The sequence below is a fragment of the Calypte anna genome, chromosome 6 (genome assembly GCF_003957555.1).
Source record: "Calypte anna isolate BGI_N300 chromosome 6, bCalAnn1_v1.p, whole genome shotgun sequence".
Lineage (NCBI taxonomy): Eukaryota > Metazoa > Chordata > Aves > Apodiformes > Trochilidae > Calypte > Calypte anna.
Window position 1 is genome coordinate 26,497,111 of NC_044252.1, and position 22,890 is coordinate 26,520,000.

Genomic DNA, 22,890 nt, shown 5'->3' on the forward strand with positions numbered 1-22,890 from the left:
AAATGCAGATTTTTGCACATCCAATAATCAAAGGGAGCAAAAAATAGGCTGAAGCTGCTTTGCTTTTAATCATAGTTGATTTTTATTTTAAATGAAAGCACAAAGGTAATTTTTCTGTTGCACTACCTGTGACTCCTTAAATCATGATAAACGTGCATTATGATCTCCTTAAAAGAATAAGAACATTCCTTGTTAATTAATTTATACAGCTGTCAGTACAGCTTTCTGTGTTATTCATACTCTAAGTGTTTGACTGCCATAGATTTTCTAGCAGTTCCTGGCAAAGCTCCAGTGAAAGCCTGGGATTTATTAGGCTGACTTGGTGCAAAGTCTATTGATTGTGGCCTCGAGGGTAATAACTAAATAGAGCTGGAGCAACAAGTCAATAACACCATTGTTGCTGCAGACTCCATTCACTTGAGGAGTTAGATTGTTTTACAGTGGCAAAGAGTAATCATGAGCAGATCAGCATGTTCTACAGGCTCTGTACCATGTTAGTGCTGGGGACTGTTTTAAAGCTTTCAGCACGACCACGTGAGAAGTGAGGTGGGGTGCAGGGATTAAGAACCCTGTAAACTCCTTCATTAGGACTAAAAGGTTTCAGAATTAGCTTTATCATCTTGCCACAAGGAGTCCCGTGCCTGTTGATCCAAAGTGTTATAAAATCCCTCTGCTCATCAATCTATTATGGCATCGTAGAAATTTGATTTAAATTTTGGGTGGGGATGTATGTGTAGTGTGTGTGTCTGTGAGTGCATGTATGCATGAATGCAAGTCTGTATTCCTTAGCATTAAATAGTATTTTAGCTAGAACAAACTTCACCTCTGTGCAGTAATATTTCCTGGCAATGCCTGAAAAGAGGCTCCTATTTTCTTAAATTCAAAATGAGGAAATGCTTTTGTTTCTTGCTTCTCTAATCCTCCCACGTGTTTATTTACTTTTAGAATTCTTTTCTTTCGCAGAAATATATACAAACCTACTAGAGGAGAGATGTTTATTTCCTGAGAGTTTTATCGTTTATTTGACAGCCTTTGACAACTCGTGTTGTATCAAGAGCAGATCATTTTGAAAAGTCAAAATTGTAGACCAGAACTGGTTGATTTTGCACACATTCTTACATCTGTCTCCAGGAGCTGCCATCACAGCCTCTGCAGAAATAGTGAGTAATTAGAATGAGTTTCTTCCTAACACCAGTTAGCAGCAAGCTACTGCCTTGAAACATGAAAGGTGGTACAGAGAGTAATAATAAGAACCACATAATATTAAAAATGGCAGATGTAATTATGCTTTGTCAAACAAACTGAGTGGTCAAGCAGCAGGCTTTTGTGTATTCAGCAATTCCACAGACTTTCTCCCTTCACCTATTTGTCCTTGGAAGTCAAGCATTCCTTTCTGCAGATGATGTTTCTAACCCCACATTTTCAAAGATACAGGAAAGAGCAAAGCCCTTTGCAATATTTTTAAAGCACAAAGATTTTAGATCCAAAAATTTCAATAGGGGGTTTTGATTCTTGAACATGGTGGTGACTCTGACATGTAATGAGAGTTTATTAATTTACAATTTATCTGTCCTTTTTTTGTCACTGCTTCTCTTGCTGTGTTATAGTTCATACTGTTTCAAGTGCAAAAGGGGTGGAATTAGAAAGGAAATCCTGCAGCCAAATATTGAGGAGGACACTGGGCTTCCCTTGGCTACAGGTAGTCAAGTGAATGTTGCAGTCAGCATGTGCAAGGACAGACCTCAGAGCAGGAGAGTTGGAAACATGTGCTGAATGTTTCTGAATGTCTGTCTGTCTGTCTTTTTCTCTCTCTTTTTTTCTCTCTCCCTTTCTTTCTAATTGTTTCTTTCTCTATTTCTCTTTCATTCTCTTTTCCTTTTTTCTTTTTCTTTTTTTTTTCTTTTCCTTTTCCTTTATCTTTTCCTTCTCCTCCTTTGCCTTTCCCTTCCCCTTTTCTTTTTCTCTTTCTTTTTCTTTTTCTTTTTTTCTTTTTCTTTTTTCTTTTTTCTTTTCTTTTTCTTTTTCTTTTTCTTTTTCTTTTTCTTTTTCTTTTCTTTTTCTTTTTTTCTTTTTCTTTTTCTTTTTCTTTTTCTTTTTCTTTTTCTTTTCTTTTTCTTTTTCTTTTTCTTTTTCTCTTTCTTTTTCCTTCTTTTTCCTTTTCCTTCTTTCTCTTTCTCTTTCTCTTTCTCTTTCTCTTTCTCTTTCTCTTTCTCTTTCTCTTTCTCTTTCTCTTTCTCTTTCTCTTTCTTTCTCTTTCTCTTTCTTTTTTTCTGTAAGAAAGCAGAGAGCTTGTCAAGTTTGCAGTTCTTGCTTATAAGCTCATTCAAAACTTTCAGAGCAGTGAACTGAATTTAAACAACTCTCAGGAATCTCTTTACCCCCAGGCCTCAGACGTAGCCTCCCATGCAAAGAAATGTATTGGATGGTTCCCAATCTGTATTCTGTCAGGATATTTTAATGAGAGGTCAGTAAATACCATATATTTGGAAGCAAACAAGCCAAAGCTGGGCCTTTTCTTTATGACTTCCAGACAGTCAGAAGAGTAGCATTCTGGCAGATGCTTTCACTTTGAATGAAGAAATTATATCTACGCTGCTTGGGTTCAGTTCCGTGATCCAAGCAATTTTTGACGTATCAAACCAGCCTAAAATTTAATTAGCTGTGGCATAGGAAGTAAATATGTAAAAGAGGTTTTGTGGAAACCTTAACATTTTTTCATTAAAAATACCAAAATGGATTTTCCTGGCTGGTTCCAGTATGATGTGCAGCCTCTGCAATGACTGGGTATGTGTCAGAAGCACTGCTTGTTGCCCCCCTTACTGTCTTTCAGAAAGAAGAGAGCCTGGTAAAAAGGAAAAAAAAACCTCCCCAAAATGTGAAGGTGGACATTTCTTTTGAGTAATACTCATGTAATATGAACTGTAGATTTATAGGAATTAGAGACCAATCAGTTGAACTCTTCCTCTCCCCCTCCTTCCTTCTCCCCTCCTTTCTTAAAGTGTCTTCATCAATCAAAATCAACATAAATGAATAATAGAGACAGATAAAATGTGAAGAGACAATAGTGATGTTGTTTAGAATTGACATCCATAAATCCATTGTATCCTAAGGGACTGCACAAAGTAAATACCTGCTCTCCCTAACCACCCCTGCCATTTAGCCCATGATTGGGAATATCATTTAAGCAAGTGCTGATGTCCCATTGAAGCTTCAGCCCATTAATGCTTGTTTTATTTTAGAGCACCAGGGCTGCAATGCGGTGGGGGGACTTGGAGGGTGAAGGTTTGGAGTGACAGGGGAGTTTTTGCTCTCTTCATTCATCTGTTAATTTGAGATGACAGAAGCAGAGGTGGTGTTCTTACCAGCAGGTCCAAGGTTTTTTTTAGAACCAAAAGGAGTTGCAGAGTGCATCATTTAAAATCATTAAACTTTGAGCGTAGCTGAGGTTTTACTCTTAGAAAAAAAGGGAAAGCAGGTCCCTGTTGGCACTGCAGTAGCCTGCACAGGGGTAGAGAGTTCCAAGAGAAAACGAAGCCAAGAGGATTATGTACTAGGATTCCAGAGGGCATGGTTTATGGTGTGGATTTTGAGTCCTGACATTTTGATTCAGATACAATAGGGCCGAAGTCTCATGAGCTGCTCTTGTAGGAATTTGACACAGAGGGGCAAGGCCCTCCAGAGGCCATTGCTCTTTCCGCCATTTTGAAATGCCAGATCTCAAGTGGAAACTTTTCTTCCTTCCTTCCCATTAGAAAACTCTTTCCAGTTTTGGGTGCCTTTTGGAAGGGAGCCCATGCGAGCAAGTGCAGATGTGATTCTGAGGCGCAGACTCACTAATTCAGTAGGTTTAAAGTTGCTTGGTTTATTTTTGGTTCTTCTCTAATTGTAATTTGTTTGGCATAGCATACCAGACACGGATCACTTGCTCAGGGCTCGTTAGCAGCAACAGCATTCCAGCCATATTAGAATCTGTGAATATATGTACCTCAACTGTATTTTCATGCCTTTTACAATTTTCATTCTCAGAAAGAGATTTTCAGAAGAAAAAAAACAAAACAACAACCCACAAATAACCAGCTGCCTGGTACGAAGGATTAATGACTTTTCTGGCCATAGTGGGGAATGCTTTTTAAAATCAAAATCCAAATGAGCAGAACTGGGGCAGCACAGCACCTTGTTGTAGAGAGGTTTGAAGGTGCCACTTCTGTTGTGAAAACAGTTTATTTAGCAGTTAGTGCCTTGACTTTTCTGTCTTTGTACTTCTGAAAGGTGATCTCTTGCAAATGATGAACCCTTAGCCTTAGCAAAGTAGTGATCTTTCTTTAACATTTACTTAATTGAAGCTTAGAGGGAAAAAAATATAGAGTAGTATTTTAAGAGTGACTGTGTAGCACCTTTCCAAGTTTGCATGCCTGTCAACGGGATGTCATCCTGTAAGTGTGAATGAATGACTCTATTTCCAGTTCAAGTTTCCATTCCTAGGCAAAAATAGAACTAAATACACTATACTTCCAGAATAGATTTTATTTTTTTTAACTTTACAAATCACACTGCAATAAAAAGTAATCTATATTACTATGTTATTTCTTCATTTTAAATGTTCATTATGTCCGGTACCAAATAAAAAAACTGTTAAAAAGAGAAGGCACTGCTTAAAGGGACTGAATGAAGTCACAAGAAGTTATTCCTTATTCTTTTCTAACTGTCAGACTGTAGTTTGTAAGGATACCAGTTATATTTAGATATATTTAGCATTCCTCAAGGCTTCCATTGTTGGGCTTTTTTTTTCCAAAACCAGCATGAAGCATTGAAGCTTTAAGCATTCTGTCATGATGCTGCTGCTTTGTCTAAGAAAAGATGTGTTCCTCAGCTGTTGCAGTTACTTCATACAGCATGTGTGCCTTTTCAAATGACTCTTGTTCAACTTTTAAAAATTACACAAGTCCGATGAGCAGAATGATGAGGGCAGAGATTTTTAAGGGCCTTGAAGTACCTAAATCATGGCACAGACTCCCAAGATCTGATTTTTGGATCTGATTCATTTAGTCTAGAAGCCTCAAAGCCCTAATTATGTAACCCGTTCCTTCTGATAGGATTTGAGCTTTTTTAAAATTTATTTTTCTAACACAAATCCTTTATAAAGAGTTACTAGAATATTATAACAGCACACATTAGGAGTGCATGAGGTAGAAAGCAATTGATTAAGTGTCCCAATAAATGGTTAATCATCTAAATCCTTTTTAAACCACTTGTAAATGCACCATTGACATAAAGCATGACTAGATTGTATTTTATGTAACATGAAATTAATGGAATTTATGAAACATTCTACTCAGTGAATGGAGCAGTAGTTCTTCAATATAGCCTGTTTAATTGCGAAGGAGAACCTGGTGTTCCAGGCTTAAATTGGGGAAAGTAAAATGCTTCCATTTTCTGAATTACCTTGTGCAAAGTTGCTGTGCAGAGATAGTATGCAGTAACTAGTTCCTCTTCTGACCACAACAGACAAAGGAACTTAAAAGGAAGCAGAGATGTAAGAAGGTTAAAAGATGAAAATGGAATTATCTCAGAATGGCTTGGACCTCAATTCTCTGTTATGAAACCATCAGCATCAACAGCAGGGTTGCTGCCCCCAAAACTCACAACTGCCCCAATGCAGCAATCCAGCTGCTCTCTCATTTTGATGAACACTCCTGTTCTCCAGTCAATGTCTTGAAATGGAATTGACTCAATGTAAAATAGGTCTCCTCTCTCAGGCTCTTCTTCTTTTTTTATCCTGGATTAATTCCTTGATCTGACCCATCACATGGAGCCACAAACTCTTGAGTCAGCACAACTGGGGCTGGCATGCTGCAACACGGTGGCAGAAATGAACACCAAGAAGAGGTGGTACTGGGGGGGCAGGGACAGACCTACATGAGTCCTAAAATTAGTATTGCTGCTGGATGCTTTAGAAACATGGTTTTGGCTTCAGTACAGAGCTTGGAGTTGGAACATTTAAACTATAAACTCTGTTCTAGCCTTTAACACCCTGAAGTTTTAGTTTTCCCATCTGCAAAAAGGGAATAACACTAGTTACCTCATGATGGGAATCATTGTCCAAGAAATTAGTGCATGAAAAATAGGAAAGACTGCTTTTTACAAGTCTGCATTTTGCTGAAATTGTTCTCTCATGCTTATGAACTACATTTCGTTTGCACTAAAATATTTGTTTTCAGCTATGTTTGTCCAATCAGAAACATGTTGCTAGAGCAAAGACAGGTCCCTGTTTTTGTAACCTAAGTGTCTCTATTTTTAGTTTTAACATATTGGCTGCATCTCTCTCTTTTTTTTTTTTTTTTTTTTTTTTTTAAGTATGTATATATATATATTTATAGCTCTTGCTATTGGAAGAGAATTTCCTGCAAACAGATCCATTTCTGTGGAGCTCTGCTCTGGCATGGAATCCCATGTGTTCCACCATGAGATTGCTCCTGAAGAAATGTCTGCTCTGGTTGTAGGATCAGTCTGGTGAACTGTAAACTTTATATTGCCTTCAGCACATAGTAAATTTGCATGTGCAGGAGGTATTAGCAACTGGGCACCTGATACTTGGTGATGTTGCATCTGCAAACATGAATGACAGGAGAGATCTAGACCCAGCCTCAGCGTCCTACTGAGTCGTTTCCTCTTTGGATAGTTACGTGCTCAGTTTTCTCTGCAGTTTAAGCTGGGGAGGGGGAAGTATCTGTCTTTGCACCCTGGTTTAAAGAGGTGAATCTTGTAACCATGCACCATCAAACAGCTGCCACAACTCACCCAGAAGTAGGTGAAAGACTTTTTGCAGAATGTTCGTATCTGTTTTGAATTCTGAACTGTGCTAGGTGGGGATCTGCAAGCAGGAATTGACCCATAGTTGGGTTCTAGTTCACGTGCAGCAAGTAGTACTTGCTCAGATAATTTCAGGGAGTTAAACAGAACCAGTGGTGTGTGTAAGGACTGCAGAATCAGGCCCCTAAGGATCCTTAGGAATAAAAGGTATCCTGTAACTGTAAGGTATTATTATGATGACTACTCAAGAGAACACAGAGGTATTGAAGTCGGCAAAATAAATTACAGAGTTAAACCTATAAGTAAACCAAGAAGTGACTGATGTTTTTTGCATAGTAATAATCTTCATAATCACTTCATTTGCACAGTTATTTCATTTTAAACTTTAGGCACAGTTTTGAAGCACAACTCAGTGGAGATTTTTGCTGTAATCTATAAACTTTAATGAAAGCTAATTGGAGGACAAATTTTAATCTAATTAAAATTTGACTGCATAAAGCAGAAAGGATGAATGAAGCTAAATGCTCTATGGGGCACAGTTTTCAAACAATTATTATCCTGAATACTAAGTCAAATGAAGCTTTTGTAAAATGATGATCATGAACATTGCCAGCAACAGAACAACCTTGAGAAACTGCAAAGGAAAGTTTTAATTTATTTAATTTAAAAAGCGGACATTTATCTCACAACCACGCGAGGACTTTTTAAAAAGAAAACAAAAAGCAACACACACACAGTCTCATCTAAAAACATTAACAAGTAAATTAACCAAAGGTGTACATTCTATCTAAGTTCTCATGATCAGCAGATGCAAATGTTTGCAGTGCGCCGATGAGTTATGAGCCCTAATGAGATTTCAATGCTGAGCAAACAATAAAAATTTATGCACTGCATAGTTTTAGTGGCCTTTGGCTTCATGGTTAGTGTTACACCCTTTCAACAGCTTTGGTAATATAATATCCAGCTGGCTTAGGAGGTAAGGAAAATTTTAGGGGTGAAGTGAAATTGTGAGAAATAACGTGATTGATTGCTTTGTCAGAATAATGCATTTCCACGCTATAATTGTCCATAGTAATCTTAGCCTGGCTACGAATACATAGGTTCTAGTTATGTTGGGACACAAATTTTGAAGGATTCAGGTGAAGGATGGCTTTTCCAGCGTTTGAGCCAGATTGTTTCCTGTGCTGGGTATGTGTCCAGGGGTCTTGCAAACAACCCCTCTAACAAGAACATTCCTGTCATAGTCCAGTAAAAGGGAAAATTGAAAAGCTTCTCTTTCCCCAACAACTGTCATGTGTCTCAAGGAAAGAAACAGAACACAAGCACAAAAAGAAACACAATAGATACAGAAAAAAAAAAAAATGTATGTAATGGGGAGCTGGGGAGGTGTGAATCAGGGAGTTCAAGTGGTGCAGTGTGAGAGTGAGCTCAAATGTATTAAATTTAAAAGACCCATTTGTGGGTTAGGCTTTTATGAATCCAGAACCTTCACCATAATGATTGCCTGCATTACCCTACATAATATTAAAATCTTAGCATGTGATTAATAGCAGATTCCCTGCATACGTGTCACAACACACATCTGCAGCAAATCTGCCAGTGTATTTCTGTGCTAGTTTTACTTTGGGGCCATAAAGTAATTCCTTTTTTGTGAATGAGAATAAACCTATTATGCACTAGGTTAGCTACACCCAGTTTCTCCTCTTCAGGGAAAAAGAGCTGCTTATTTGATACAGCATCTCAAATTTCAGTGTTCAGAAGTGAGTTTAAGCCTCAGCTAGATTTGCTTGAGCAAGCTGTTGGGATTTGCCTTCACTGTTTCTTAGTTTTACATTTTCCAAAACCTTCTGTGCAAAGAGTATTGAGAAACTTCTGGACAGCAGTAAACCAGTGGACTTAATTACAAAGTGTTTATTGCTAAATTTGTTAATGAGTCAACAGGCAAAAAAGATATATTTATCCCTGTTTCCTCTTAAAATAGTAGTAAAAAATAACTTCAAAAATTTTTTTTCTCAAGCTGTTTGGTGATGCAGTTTTGCTATTCACAAAAGCCCTTTTTCCCATCCTCAAATAGCTACCTTTCACTTTGCCCCAAGGGAACAGAAGCATAGCTCAAATGAAGCTTAAAAAAATATATAATAAAAAAAAAAAGATTTTTCCCAGTTGTAACTTGAAGTCTGTGCATATTCACACATGCACACAAAATAAAAAAGGAAGATGCAGAAGCATTCCTCCCGTCTGCCCTCTGAGAAGTCCTGTCGACCTGTTTCATTCACCAAAACCAAAACAGAACCCCATGAAAACAACTTAAATGACAACAAGAAAACATTAGGAAAGCAACATCTGTTTTGCATTCTTGGCATCAAGCCTGCCCTTGCAACACAGGGGCTGACACAGATGTTGAGGGTTATGACACCACTGAGTACCGCTTGATTTAAAATGGTGAAACTGAGAGCAGAATCAGGGCGCTGAGTTCCTACAACGCTGCACAAAGCTGTGGCTCTTGATCTCCTTTGCAGATGTGGGACTCAAACCCCACTGAAGTTTTAGGCATCTTTCCAGTGATTGATGCAGGCTGTGGAGTGAGTCATATTCCTCTACCAGCCATCTAGAAGTTATTGTTTACTGTGTATTTTTTCGTGGGGTATTTTGTTATCTGTAAAATCGCCTTGCCCTGTCACTTCCCAGTAGCCTTCCCTGGTGTTTTCCCACAATTAAGCAAACCTTTCAAACAGTAATACAGAATTAAGCTTTTCAGGTTTTTTACATACCATAAGTAGCAAGGAGAGAGAATTTCAAGGTATTCAGAAGAAAGGCAAAAATAGCTCCATCTGAATTTAAAAGAATCAGTGATGAGGGAAGCTTGGAAAGACAAAGTGGCCAAGAAGTTGCCAAGGGAAGAACCCTCTCGCTAGGGGCAGCGCGGTTGGTTCCCTGAGAGCGATTCTCTCCGCGTGTGATTGCCCATCCAGAGCTGTAACAGATTAAAGTGCCCCAACTCACACCTGGGATAACTCCCTGTCTCCACTGGAGCCGTGTCCATGCAATGCCATGCTTGCAGTGTGTTCACCAACCACTAGATGTCTGTGTGGGCTCTGCAAAGTTCTCCAGGGGATGATGCCCCTGGTAAACAGGAGGCAAAACGGGAGCACAAGTTGTGAGGAAGCCTATTCGTTTGTGTTTCTAAGTGCAACATCGTTTAATTAAAACTTGTGCTTGAAGCAGTCCAGACCGTCTAAAACTAAATTCCATCCTTTCTAACATGAGGCAAATAAGGAAAATGTGTCTTTCCTGATCCACATCTCTTTAAGCCAAACTGTTTCCTTGATGTCTGTATGAATGACTGAAGTAAATCTCATTGATGCAAAAGGCTTGGAGAAAGTTGCTGATATGTACAATAGGTCCATCGTATTTCTGTTCTGCAACAATGAAATGCCAAAATATAAAAAACTCTGCTCCAAAAGTGAATTGGTAGGATCCTGCTACTTAATTCTGCCCAGTATTGCCCAAACCACAGTACTGCTGGAGCCATTTTCACACATGTTCGATGCATCAGCATATCTGGGTGCATGGAAAAGGCTGCAAAGCAGATGTCAGGTTTAGTATATCTTCTTTAAAAAACAAAACAAACAAACAAACACAAAAAACCCCACAAAACACCCTGGAAGACCGGCTCCGGGTAAAGAAATCTATTTCACAATTCTTTTTATGAGGCAGTCCACCATCTGACCAGGTTAGCTACACCTGTGACCAACTATTCTGCAGAGATCTCCCAAGAAAAATGCAAAAGTAATCAGCACATGTTTGCCTTTCATTTATCTCTGTCATCTGGGAATAAGATACAGATAGTATCAGGAGCAATGAAAGGTACATTCTGATATTATTTTCAAGTTTTTTTGTCTAGACAGAGAGGAGCAACCACTGGTATCTCTGTGGAACACATACAGCCCCCCCTCCACACTCACATCCTAGGCTGAAGGCCAGAGGGGGTAGTAGGCTGTCTATATTGAAGAAAAGGGAAAAAAAAATCCAAAAAAAAACCAACTTAAAAACTATCACCTCCTCATCAGGTGACTGGAGACTGTGGTTGTAAAATGTGCTGCAGGCAGAAGTTCTGAAAAATCCCAGAAAGCGTTGAAAACATCTCTAAACAAGGTATTTTTCTCCTGCACCTTTCTTGCTAAAGGTCCCAATTGCTGCCAAGAAAACTAGTGAGAATGTTAGCTGCCAAATAAAAAATTTATGACAGTGTTTGGCAAAGGATTGTATCACTGCTTGTTTTATACATTTCCACAAGGCTCTTGAAGGGCTGTTGGACACATACAGCTCACTGATCACTGTGCTTTATCTGTTCTTTAATATAATAAAAAAGCAGGCTCCAATAAAGTATGATTTAAACAATACATATTTTTCTCTTAATAGCCTCCTATAAGCACTTGCTATGGTGGGAATATAATTTCTAAACAACATTCCATGTATACAAAAATGTTTTTAAAGCCCTGTACCTGACAAAGTTACTTGTTATTTGAGCCACTTTCATAGTAAAAATACATTAATTTTTCAATTAAAAATGTATTGCTTTTCCAATTGTGCTCGTTATATGTTGGAGTCTGGGCCAATAAACCGCCTGTTAAAACATAAAGAGGTCCATTCAGTCAGAGTTGTGCCTGCCATTTATGTTTCAAAAACTGAGAATATAATATGTTGGAATTGCATTGCTCACCAGTATCAATTAGGTTTTCAGCTGTATCATTAAATTAATGTTGGGGGAGAAAATTGTTCTGGTAGATTTAGTGGAAAAAATATAGTTTTGAATACAGTTAGCACACTGACAATAACAATTAAGTTGAAGCAACACCCTTAAAAAATATTTTCCCCATTATCAGATTAGGCTTCCAGCTGATAATTAGTGCTGTTTAACACAGATCTTGTCATTCAGAAATCTCAAAGCCTGAACGGTTTCCTTTTTCTCATTATCATGTGCTGCTGGAGGTGAGAGCTTTGTGGAACCACCACACCTCCCCGCACCATTTTGTAAGGAGGCAAAGAGCCTCCTCTTCTCCTTGGTGGTCTGGAGTGGTGGGACACAGTCCTGGCATTCTGTCCCCTTTTGAAGGAGACAACCAGGACAATATGACCCTGTGCTGTCCCAAAGCTGCCCCAGGGCCATGTGGCTCTCACCCTGCTTGTGTCTTCATGCCACAGCAAACATTTGAGAGCATCCAGCAGCACTACAAATGCTCTACGCCTCATGTCTGCCTGGGTATTTCATGGTATTTGATATAAAGTACTCAAGACAGACCAGCATTAAGAGGATTATTTCAGACAGCATTAGGAGTTAATTTACAGAAGATTAGCTCTAAATCGGGCAGACATCATAAGCAAATTAGCATCAGTTTTAAGAGATTCAGAATCAAAATGTGTGGTGGTTTTTAGTTTCTTGATCTATGTACTTGGTGGGTGAGTGTTATATTTATTGGTTTCCCATACTAAGATGTTATATCTCCAATAGTAAAGGACAGGTATATTTTTTCTACCCGCATAGTATTTAGTATGATGCTATTCACTAGCAGTGAAACTCCTTAACTCCAAATACCCTTCCTCTGCTTAATATTTTAAATTTTGTGCCATCTCTTCATTGAATAATGTTTTGTTTGGCCCTAGAAATAATGTCTCTATGGTGTGTTATAATATTTTTAAATAGGTAATGTGCAGCTTTACTTCAGAATGACATACTTAATCTTTTTTTTTCTGTTCAAATGAGTCACATTTTAACACCAACTCATAAAAATGAAGGAGTGTATAAAATGCTATGTACTAGGGTGAAGATTACAACTACTTAAAAATAGCTTCTTTAATATTTAAGTGTGTAAATTATGAAATTATTTCCACAGGAGTGATTGTTAATTTGTATTTAAAAGCAGATTTTATTCTTCAATTAGTTTTCCATACGTATTTTTCTGGCTGCAGACAGACAGGGATAAGCATCTATGCAATGCCTTCTTGGTATCATGGCTTCAAAAGTTCTTGCCCAATTAGTGGAGAACATGATGATGTGGACTAGACCACAATATTAAAACCAGTGCTCTGAGTCATCATCAGGATTCTGAGACTTTTGAAGTCTCCACTTGGGATTCCCATCCTTGGAGAAATTTGTATTCCCCTCCCCAAGAGATGCTACAGAGCTTATTTTGCAGCCTAGTCCTGAACATTTGGGTTTTCAACTGGGGAGGGAAGTCTGGGCAGTGTTTTACGATTTTTTCCTTTCTTGATGGACCAAATGCCTCTTGACAAGGTTGGCCTGAGGTCATGAATGTCTCCCTGTGCTGACTGGAAGAAGAATCTTTCTTCCTTCTACAAGATCCCGAAAACTGACACCCACTCTAAGCCAGGTTGGGCTCGCAGGTCCCTCTGGTTGCAAGAACTGCCAAGTGCTCTTGCACTTTGACTTTTGCCCTGTAGTTTTAGAGAGTGTATGGAGGCTTGATGTGGTTATTAAACTGACGTATCTAAGGTCATAACAAAGTAGAGGCATTTCTGCTCCCCTAATAGAAATACTGTAACATGCTGAAAAGAAAATACTCTAACAGTGGCAAGTATCTCCTGTCAACTAATTTGATAGTTCTCTATCAGGTAAACCATTTGTGAATACATCGATTCTTTTTATTTTTCACTGTTCTGTCTTCACTATTCCCAGGTTTTCTCTGAACCAGTTGGGCAAAAATTGATTTTTATTTGTTCCACTGGCCTTGTGGAAAATTAGCTTATGAACTGGTTTTTATAAGAAGACTCAAAGCACAAAACAGGTTGAAAAATAAGCCTATAGCAGTCAAAATTGTTGTCTGAAATGTCTTCAGACTGGAAGGCTGAATTTATTGCTCAAAACAAGTGCTAGCAATGTGGAGGTGTGCAGTCCTGCTCATTATCACTGGAAAAGGGGGAACCAAAAAGCGCAGTAAAAAATTAAATTTTAATAATGTTAGTGATATTTTCTAAATCCTTCTTGACAGAAAGATTCTCATTATTTTTATCTGTCTCAGAGTAGGCTCTTTTAATGCCATCTCACAAATGGCCTTAGCCATGATTGTTTTCCTTTCTTTTATAGCATTTGAAAAAAATGAGTATATACCAAAAAAAAAAAATCTATTCTATCATTCAAGAAGTGCCATGAAATGGTAGCATTTTGGATAGCACATCCTCAGGAACAATTGCTGCAGATGCCTTCGGTTTTTTACAAAAGAGGTCAACATTGTTAAGACAATTGTAGAAAACTTGCCATACAAAAAGACGCCCAGTTAAATATGGTGTGATAAGGGGAAAATAATGCAAGCCAAGTATTTGTGTCCAGTCTCCAGCTTCATCCTTCTTCAAAGCTGTAGATTGGTCACTAATTAAAGTGAGGCAGGGCAAATGATGTTACTTTCTTTCATCTGTTTAAGATATGATTAATAAAGTTCATCAAGTGCAGATTTTAGATATTTTTGTTCACTTTAAATTGAACAGAACCTAAATTTAACTGTATCGTAAAAGGCAATGTGCAATCATGTATGTTCTTGTTGTTTTATACATTTCTTCCTTGTAGACTAATAATTGCTCTCACTCTGAGTGCTGATGAAGGGGCTGGGGCTTTTTTTTACTATTAACTGTTTGGGGACTGGTGCTTCATGCAACTGATGTGCTGCAGAATGCCATTACACTGACAGCTGGGCTACCCAGCCTCCCTCAGAGCTCTTTCTAAAGCACTTGTAATGTTTGCTAAGACCTATGGTTCTTAGTCATGCTCAGGTGACTAAATGTGTGATTTGTTCTTCTTGATACTTCAGTACCCTGAGAAAGGCTGGTTGGAGATTAATACAACCTTGACTCCTTCCACTCACAGTTGCCACCACACGCATGATCCTCCTGCCAAAGAGATCTGGTGTTGCCTCTGCTTTGCATGAAATGAACTAATCCCTCTCCAGATTTGGTTGTTGAGTTTTCATGACCCCAGAAGCCACCCACTGTTCCTCATAATGACAGTAATAATCTAATTGGTTCCCTCCCTGGAAGGAGTGGACACAGAGGCAGGAGAAAGCTGAAGTTGCATCACAACTGTGCAGAGGATTGTTCTCCGCCAGGGTCTCTTGTCAGCAGAGACCCTGATGACAGAGTCTTACTTTCCATCCTTCAGAAATGTCTTCCCCTGTGTTCTAAAAATAATGAATAGAATCTCAGCTAGTAGAAGATGTACAGTATCCTTCTGTACTTTTGCATTTTTAGCGTAGGTCCCGCATCCAGGACGTCCTTCTCCAGGCTTTTCCTATTCTTGCCACTTGCATGCTGAAGTCTGCATACACTTTTCATCCATCATTCCTGTAGAAACCTCTCCTTTCAAGGCCACTCAGCCCCTCCCTCACTCCCCTCACTCATATTTGGGTACTCCAGTGACCACTTGGGTACTACTTGCACCTTCAGCAATTGCCATCTCCCTGAGACAGGACTCATGCAAGGTATGATAATCTTGATGGCTACCAAATAACACTTTACTCCAATGCTGTTCATCTGTTTCTGTTACACATGGAATGCACTGCAAGATTTCGGTTATAAGTAGATTTCTCAATAGAATTTTAACTATCAGATATCATAAAAATAATTTTAAATTTTAATCGTAGTCAGCTGATGACACAGAAAGGTAAAAAATATAGTTCCTTAAGCCTAGAAAGCTCACTGCATTTCACAAGGTATTCATCCCAGAGAGGGGTGTCTCTCTTACCTCTCACTCCTCCAAAAAAGCTGTAAAAGGAGTGTATTTGATTCTGATCTGAATGTGCAAATATGGGATCCATTAAAGCATGGTGATGAATCACAGTATTGAAAGGCTAATTATTGATTAACATGTTCTGCTTTACTGGTGAGTTTCATCTATCCAGTATTTCTGATTAGTGGGAGGTTACAGACACTTTACAATACAACACCTTTCCTATATGATTTTGCCTTCAGAGGTAGGAAGCTTTCTTTCTTGGGCCTCATGTTCAAGCTTCTACTTAATCTGTAGGTACATCACCCAGCCAGCTAACTTGACTGACTAATGCTCCTGGGATGCACATATGTCCAGGAGAAAGAGAAGGCAGTTAAGAGCAGAGCAGGACTCTAGTTTATATTTTCATCAGGAGCTGAAAGAGATTAGCTAGATACCATTTAGATGTTTAAGGTCATATAGTGTGACTACCTCCCTGCACCTGTGACTCATTCTTTCATCCAGGGCCCAGGTGGAAAGACATTGATGTGGTCTGAGTGTAATATTGTAACTAGAGATTGATATCCACATTATTACAAGTAGACTGCCTCAGTCCTTAAGAGTGAACTTTAAAGCTAGAGGATGGAGCACTTCACGACTCCTCACCCCTGTCAGCAATATCTCAGGCATCTCATGTGGCCTGTCTCTTTCAGAAAACCCTATTAGACAGCTAGAAAAGTTCCATCATTTTTCATTCTCCATTTTTCAGGCTTTAATTTCATTATCTGCTCAGTTTTCAGCATTTTTTAATGGATTGCTCCAAGGTCTTACAATTAAGAAGATGGAGTCCCTGTCCCTAGGGAAAGAAGAGGCTCCTTCGGGAAGGAATTCAGAGAACATGAAATAGAGTCCTGCTGGGAATGGCTGCTTTCCAAGCTGGAAATGGAGCCCAGGCAGCAGGGCCTCTTTGGCATGAAGAAAGCCATGGGGGGTTCCCATCCCCCCTCCCACCACTTCCCAAAGCCTTTTCACCTTTAAATATACATTGTCAACTGCAATGTAATTGGTTCTTTTGGCTTAAGAAACAAAAAATTTGGACTAATTTTCAGAGTTTGGGGTGTGGTAGAGGAAAAAAAGCTTGAGTATTTTCCAGATTCTTCACTTTTTCCAAGGTCAGCTGGAAGGGGGCCTAGGAGTTGTATGCAACTTCTGCAGATACTTTGTCACTGATATTTCTGATTTCTGATTTCAATTGTTAATGATGAAAAATACCTGAAGTCAGATACTTTCAACCAGCTGTAATTTTGCTAGTCAGGTGTCTCTTACTTTTATTTCAGTAGGTTGCCATGTCTTTATGTTTGGCCACTGCCTGTCTTCTTCTTTTCTGTTGCTTTTATTTAAGAAAAGCATTCTTAAACCTAAAGATGGAAGAGATGAATAGTTACTTGAACTGCCCCCAGATACCCTGAACTGAGAGATTTATCATCATGTATCTAAGGCTTTGCTTTACTAATTGTAACATTTTATTCCTCTGCTTGAGATCTAGCGTTTCCATTTGAAAGCTCCAGATATATCATAACAAGAATGCCCTTATATATAGTAATAATGCTTTATTAATTTAAATTCACGTTTAGTTTTGCCTGATATGTATATGCCTATGTGAATAGACTTACACTTCTTGTTTGTTTGAATGTGCTGATTTTCACATGAGTATTGGGCACTTAATAATCACTTACCACTCATTTGCCTGCACTTATTTTCTGGCACATTAGCAAAAACTACCCATCACAAATGAAAGGGCATTCTAAAATGTAATACCCAAGTATTCAAAGTGACCATTTTAACACATAGTCTGGTATACAAAGAACAAGCCTTTCTGCCTAGTAAACTGATAGGAATCACTTTTAGTTAAATCTAAAATACATGTATTACAGTGAAGCACTGTTGGACAGTGCTCTGTCATCAATCAGTCTGTGTTCTTGAAGACACTATTTTCTGAGATGCTTTCTTTAAGAATAAAGCCCTCTGTTGTAAGGAATGTGTGCTAACTGATCCCCCAAGCCATTTGTATTTTTCATTTGTATCAGTGTCAGAGTTGAGCTTCTGTAGGAATTTTTTGCAGTATTTTATTTGTAGTCTTCATTATTTCAAGTTAAGGGCACAAAACTCCATACACTGAGTCTGCACTGGTTTATTGATATCCTGTATTTAGTTAACATGTTACCAGGATTGCTAATTTTCATGACAATTGTTATTGTACCCTCAGTGCTTAATGGCAAGGCATCATTATTCAGTGCTGGTCAATCAGGCACTAAGACATGTGCAAGACATCAGGCTGAACCCATATAGATGTCGTGCACTCCCCTGCTAATGAATGCAGTTTTGTAAAAAGGTTTAAACACGGTTGGCATCCTTAATGTAAGGTTTGCAAAAGCTTATTTGGGAACTGCTGTGTGTTTATACAGAGCAGACCTAAACATGTCACAAACAGAGTTAGACACATTGTGTGCATGTGTGTGTGAAGCTACGGAGAGGAGCAAATCATTTTGGGTTTTGCAGCGTGGAAAGGCAGCACAATTTCTACCATGACAGGAGTAGGGGGAACTGATTTGCCAGGGACATCAATGTCTGGTAATGGACGTGGGGCTTGTTCTCCAAAGCAGTGGTTGGCATCTGCATCAGAGAGGTGATCCTTGAAAGCAGATGATGTCATTTGTCACATTGGCACTGGCTGGAGGGAGCCTCCAGCACACCCATGGTCGGAGGTTGCACTGTGGCCAGAAGCCAGAAAAGGGGGTTGGGCACTTAGAGAGGAGGAGCAGAAGGAAGCTCAACAGGAGTGGGATGTGCTTTCCATGTTGTTTGTCCAGCGTGCTCTTCCAACCTACCAGTTAACATTACCCTTGCATCTGCTTTAGTTACTGTTTCTATGTAGTTTTGCACCCAAGTGTTTTGGGCTGCTGTCCATGATAAACTTAGATGGAACTTAGTTTAAAAGCTCAGAGTTTTCATCTCTCCTAACTCAAAGTAGAATGAGCCCTTGTGCTCTTAGAGTTTTGAGTATGAAAGGAACGTTGGCTGTTAATGAGCTCCAGCGTGCCAGGCTCCAGCAGAACTTGGTGTGAATTCAGTGCCTAAGCTGCATCAGCTAAATGGTTAATTCATCTCATATCAACAGCACTATGATTCATAATGTAAACTTGAGGAATCCTTGATGTTTCAGTCACACATTCCTCTTAATTTGGCCATGCATTCTTTTAAAGCTACAGTGTGCTAACTTAATAAAATGCAGCATGCAAATGCACAAGTTTTTGCCTTCAGGCATTTTAGCCATGGATGTTTCAATGGGTGTCTTCTTTCAAGTATATATTCTTTCTTAAATTATTTACTCTGTAAACATGCTTTGCATTTTCAAAGAATCTGGGCTTCCTCATGTACCAGATTTTGTTGAATTTAAGGTGTAATAGAGATAATAGACTATCATCTGGTTCTTTCGAGCTAACGCCTTTGGGATTTTTTTTTTGTAGTGAATGTTAGGCCCCATTTTTTCCTCCTTTGGAATTATCACTCCCTCCCCCACTTGAATTCCTTGATGCTTTGCCTAGAGCAATGCCCACTGGCAGTGTCTGGCTGTGACAGTACTATAGGCTTCCCTACAGATGGGTCCTGCCAATGCCAACCATTGTTCTACCACCGCAAGCTTGCTTGACTGTCTTGGATCATCGAAACCCCCTTTCCTCTTGAGTTTTTCTTTACTCTGAAGGGTTGCCCTAGCCTGTTGACTTTGAGATCTGAAATATGCAGACACCCAGAATGTGTGTTCTCTGTCTCAGCAGCAGCTTCCAGACTCAGACTTCATCAGGCACTGCTTGCTGAGCCTTCCACAAGACTGTCCTGCTATCAGACAGCTCTGTCGTTCTCCTCCTAGCCCCATCCTCCTGGCAGTTTGCAGTTAGTTTAATTTTACTTGCTCACTGAAAAGTAGAGCTGTAAAGCTCAATGTTGCTCTTTTTTTTTCAGGGTTATAAAATTAATCTTTAACTGTGGGCTTTAATATTAAAAGTATATAATGCTTCAGTGCAGGAGCCTGTTGATAACATCCATCCTATTTCATGATTAATTTGTTCCCTTTAATATGATATTCTTTTTTTCTTCACTGTGCAGACTAATTCAGGTTCCTAGAAATTGAACTTTTATATGTATTTCCTAGATTCACACTGTAAGTGAACCTTCAATTAGCAGATACAGGTGGCAGCATGCCTCCCTCAGTGTTCTCTTGACAAGGATTTTACATACGTGGACACCGGTTAAATAATCTTGCAATCAGGTGTGTACTGCCAGAGTATTAAAAATAAAGCATCTGGAGGATTTGGTGCATTTTTTAAAAAAAATTTTCTTAATTTTTATAGTCTCAGACGATTAAATGCTTTTCCAGTGGGCCAGAGATAGGAGTTGATTTAAACATTCAGTATGCTGTGTATGCCTTTGCCTAAGTATGTGTTAGATTAAGCGAGTTTCACTCACAGTTAATCCTTTGTAAATTAGCATTATGGATGCCTTGGGGCCCACATCCCACAAATAAAATGGTTGTCAAGCCAGCTGCACTGTGTATTACTTAAGGCTGAATGTTTTAAGAATTTTCATGCTTTTAATCTATCTCACTGCTGAGTTTCAATTTTGCTGAGTGTCTTTTCAGGAGTGATGAGGGTGAGTGAGTAAATATATATTATGGTTTTCATGCATTTGCCTGGACAAATCGTTTGTTATCAGGTGTTTGCAGAGAATGTCACACCCCACCACAAAAGAGAGGCTTGTAAGTTCAGGTGTTAAACTGAAGTGCAAACCAACAAGAACCAAAAGCCCTTAATTATCTTTATTTTGTTAGCCTGCTACTTTTTTTTCTTTTCTTTTCTCTTTTTAGGGAAAAAAAAAAAAGTGAGAAACATCTCTCCCTCCTCCTCATCCTTTTGGCAGAGTAAATATTGCCTGTTAAGTTTGAATTAGCTGTCATCGCGAAAGAATTAATGCTGTGGTTGAGCCTTTCTAGTGAGGAAGGGAAAAATAAACGAGACAGATCTTAGTTCAGCTTTAAGTGATAAATGAGGACAAAGCAGCCCATTCATCTCCTGCTAGGAAAGTGGACACAAACACTAAGGCAGTTTTGCGGAAGACATGTCAGCAAATGTGATCATTTTGTAACCTGTCAGGAGGATAGAGAGCTAGTCCTTTTAGAGTGTCACAGGGGAGGGTGTCTGTCTGATGTGACAGTTTTCATCCATCCATTTACTGCTTTTTCTTTAGGTGGGGGGTAAGCAAGGAGAGAGCTGGAGTTGGTTAAAACTGCATTTTTCTTTACACTTTCCAATATAATTTATACGTATAGCCACCCGCATCCAAATGAAAAACATTTACCAAGGAGAACTCCTCTCTGCTCTCCAGAGTTTCTTCTCTCTCTCACTGCGTGAAGTATCCCCATTTTAACACGTTACATTCCCTGTCTTCAAGTCAGAGCCTTGTACTTGGTTTGGTGTTTCACAAAACTCACTTTTACCTCTTCTCACCATTGTTCGTTTGGTGAATATTTGGCTTCATTTTGTTTTATTTTACTGGAGCACAGGAAGGGGGGTGGGGGGAAAATAGTAACTTAGTGTGATTTTTGCTGAATTTGGTTGTTGGAGGTTTCTTGCTATTGCTATCCAATTCTCATGATACACTTCATGTACAAGTATCTTATGCAAAATTTTCTGTTTCATGAAAATGTTTATCCTCATCTGTGAGAATGGAATATTGAATGCTGAATTCATATAATCCAGAATCCTCCTGTAAGATCTCAGAAGCTCTATGCTTTAGTCTTTTTAATCAACCTATTAATTTCAGGCAAAATCTGAAGCAATGTGGTACTTGATTTTAGAAGCAAGGATTTCTCCAACAAATGATTGAGCAATACTGGGACTTTATTTCTGACATCTTTTCATTATAACTAATTTATTTTACTTTATTTTTTTTATATTACATGGAAAATATCACATTTGCCAATTACCATAAGTAAAGGTATGCTACAGAGACATGAGATGCTTTTACAACATAAGCTTCACAGTTTGACACTTGCTTTTTTATATCATCCTTTTCTTCAAAACTATCTTTTATACTTTTCCCTTGGTATTTTAGTACAAGTAAGTAGCTCATTGACATGTGTTTCCTTGAAATCTTGTACCTTAATAGTAAAATCCCTTGAAAATTAGTAAGTTGTTTCTGTTCAGTTTAAAGAAGCTGTGAAGATTTCAGGCTGGCTTTAAAAAATATAATGGTATTTACTGTTACAGATTACACTGCTTGGATTGCATCGACTGAGGACTAATTATTTCATTTGTTCTTAGAAGGATAATAAATTCTAACATGATATAATTTGGTTATTCAAATATGTATATAAGTGTATGCATAATTAAAAAAAGTCTAATTCTTTCCTGAATGCAAAAGTTGGAATTATTGGCTGCATAAAGAAATGTTTTGAAGCACTGGTAACTGAAAGAAGTAAAAAAAAATCCAAATACACAAAATGGTATAGGAAATCCTGCAGTTGTAGACATATGTTTTTTCTCCAAGATACTTATCTGTGTGCTTGAATTTATGATTTTTATATGCGTTCTGCTGTTTTGTTTTATCCACTTCTTTTTTTTTTTTTTTTTGTCTCTTCTGCTTTTTTCCAGGATCATCCAAAACCGGATTTTGATCGTTATTCTGGCAGTCATCATCATCTTCACCACCATAATGGCTATTTTTTTTTCTGTCAAAGGACGCTGATATCTTTGCTCTTCACTAAACAGCAACAAACTGCTTGTTCTGAGTAATTAAGACAAAGTGTTCACATGAATCATTCTCTTGCACTGACAGAGTCTCCTTCTCTTTTCCACTCTTCAACTCAGGTGCAAGTGGTGTAAAATATTGTTGATGGCGTAGTTGATGGCATGTGGGGTTGATTATTTTTTCTTACATTTTTTGTCTTTATCTGAGTGTTTTCAGAATCTTAATATTTGTTGGGGTGAGGACTTGTTCCAGTATAAAAAGGTTTAACTTGTCAAATTCTCTCCCAGACAATTAACCTATAAGTTACCAGAATTTAGTGAGGGAACATGAGGTCTTTGCACTTCTCCTGTGCTGTGCAGGGTGTATGAATACCAAGCAGTATCTGACCTTCTGTGATAGAGAATATAAGTACAGCCAAGACCAAATGATGTAGAAAGTGAACCTGTCTGCTGTAACTAACCCCAAATCATGAATTATCATTAATAGATGTAAGCCAGTTAAGAACAGTAGTTAGTTTTAAGAGAGACCAACCTTAGGATGATGTTTAATTTATCTGATGT

General features: G+C 38.5%; 1 protein-coding gene across 4 annotated transcripts in view; it reads left to right on the plus strand.

Annotated features, from left to right (window-relative positions):
• VTI1A (vesicle transport through interaction with t-SNAREs 1A) overlaps nt 1–22,890 on the plus strand; it is a 258,149-nt gene that overhangs the window by 234,800 nt on the left and 459 nt on the right. For 2 of the 4 annotated variants that reach the window (XM_030452930.1, XM_030452931.1), the window contains one exon: nt 22,234–22,890. This exon is cut by the window's right edge and continues 459 nt beyond it. In XM_030452930.1, coding sequence (XP_030308790.1) covers nt 22,234–22,327 — 94 coding nt within the window. In that variant the 3' untranslated portion in view covers nt 22,328–22,890. The remainder of the gene's footprint in view (nt 1–22,233) is intronic. The other 2 variants (XM_030452932.1, XM_030452933.1) reach the window with 2 other exon arrangements.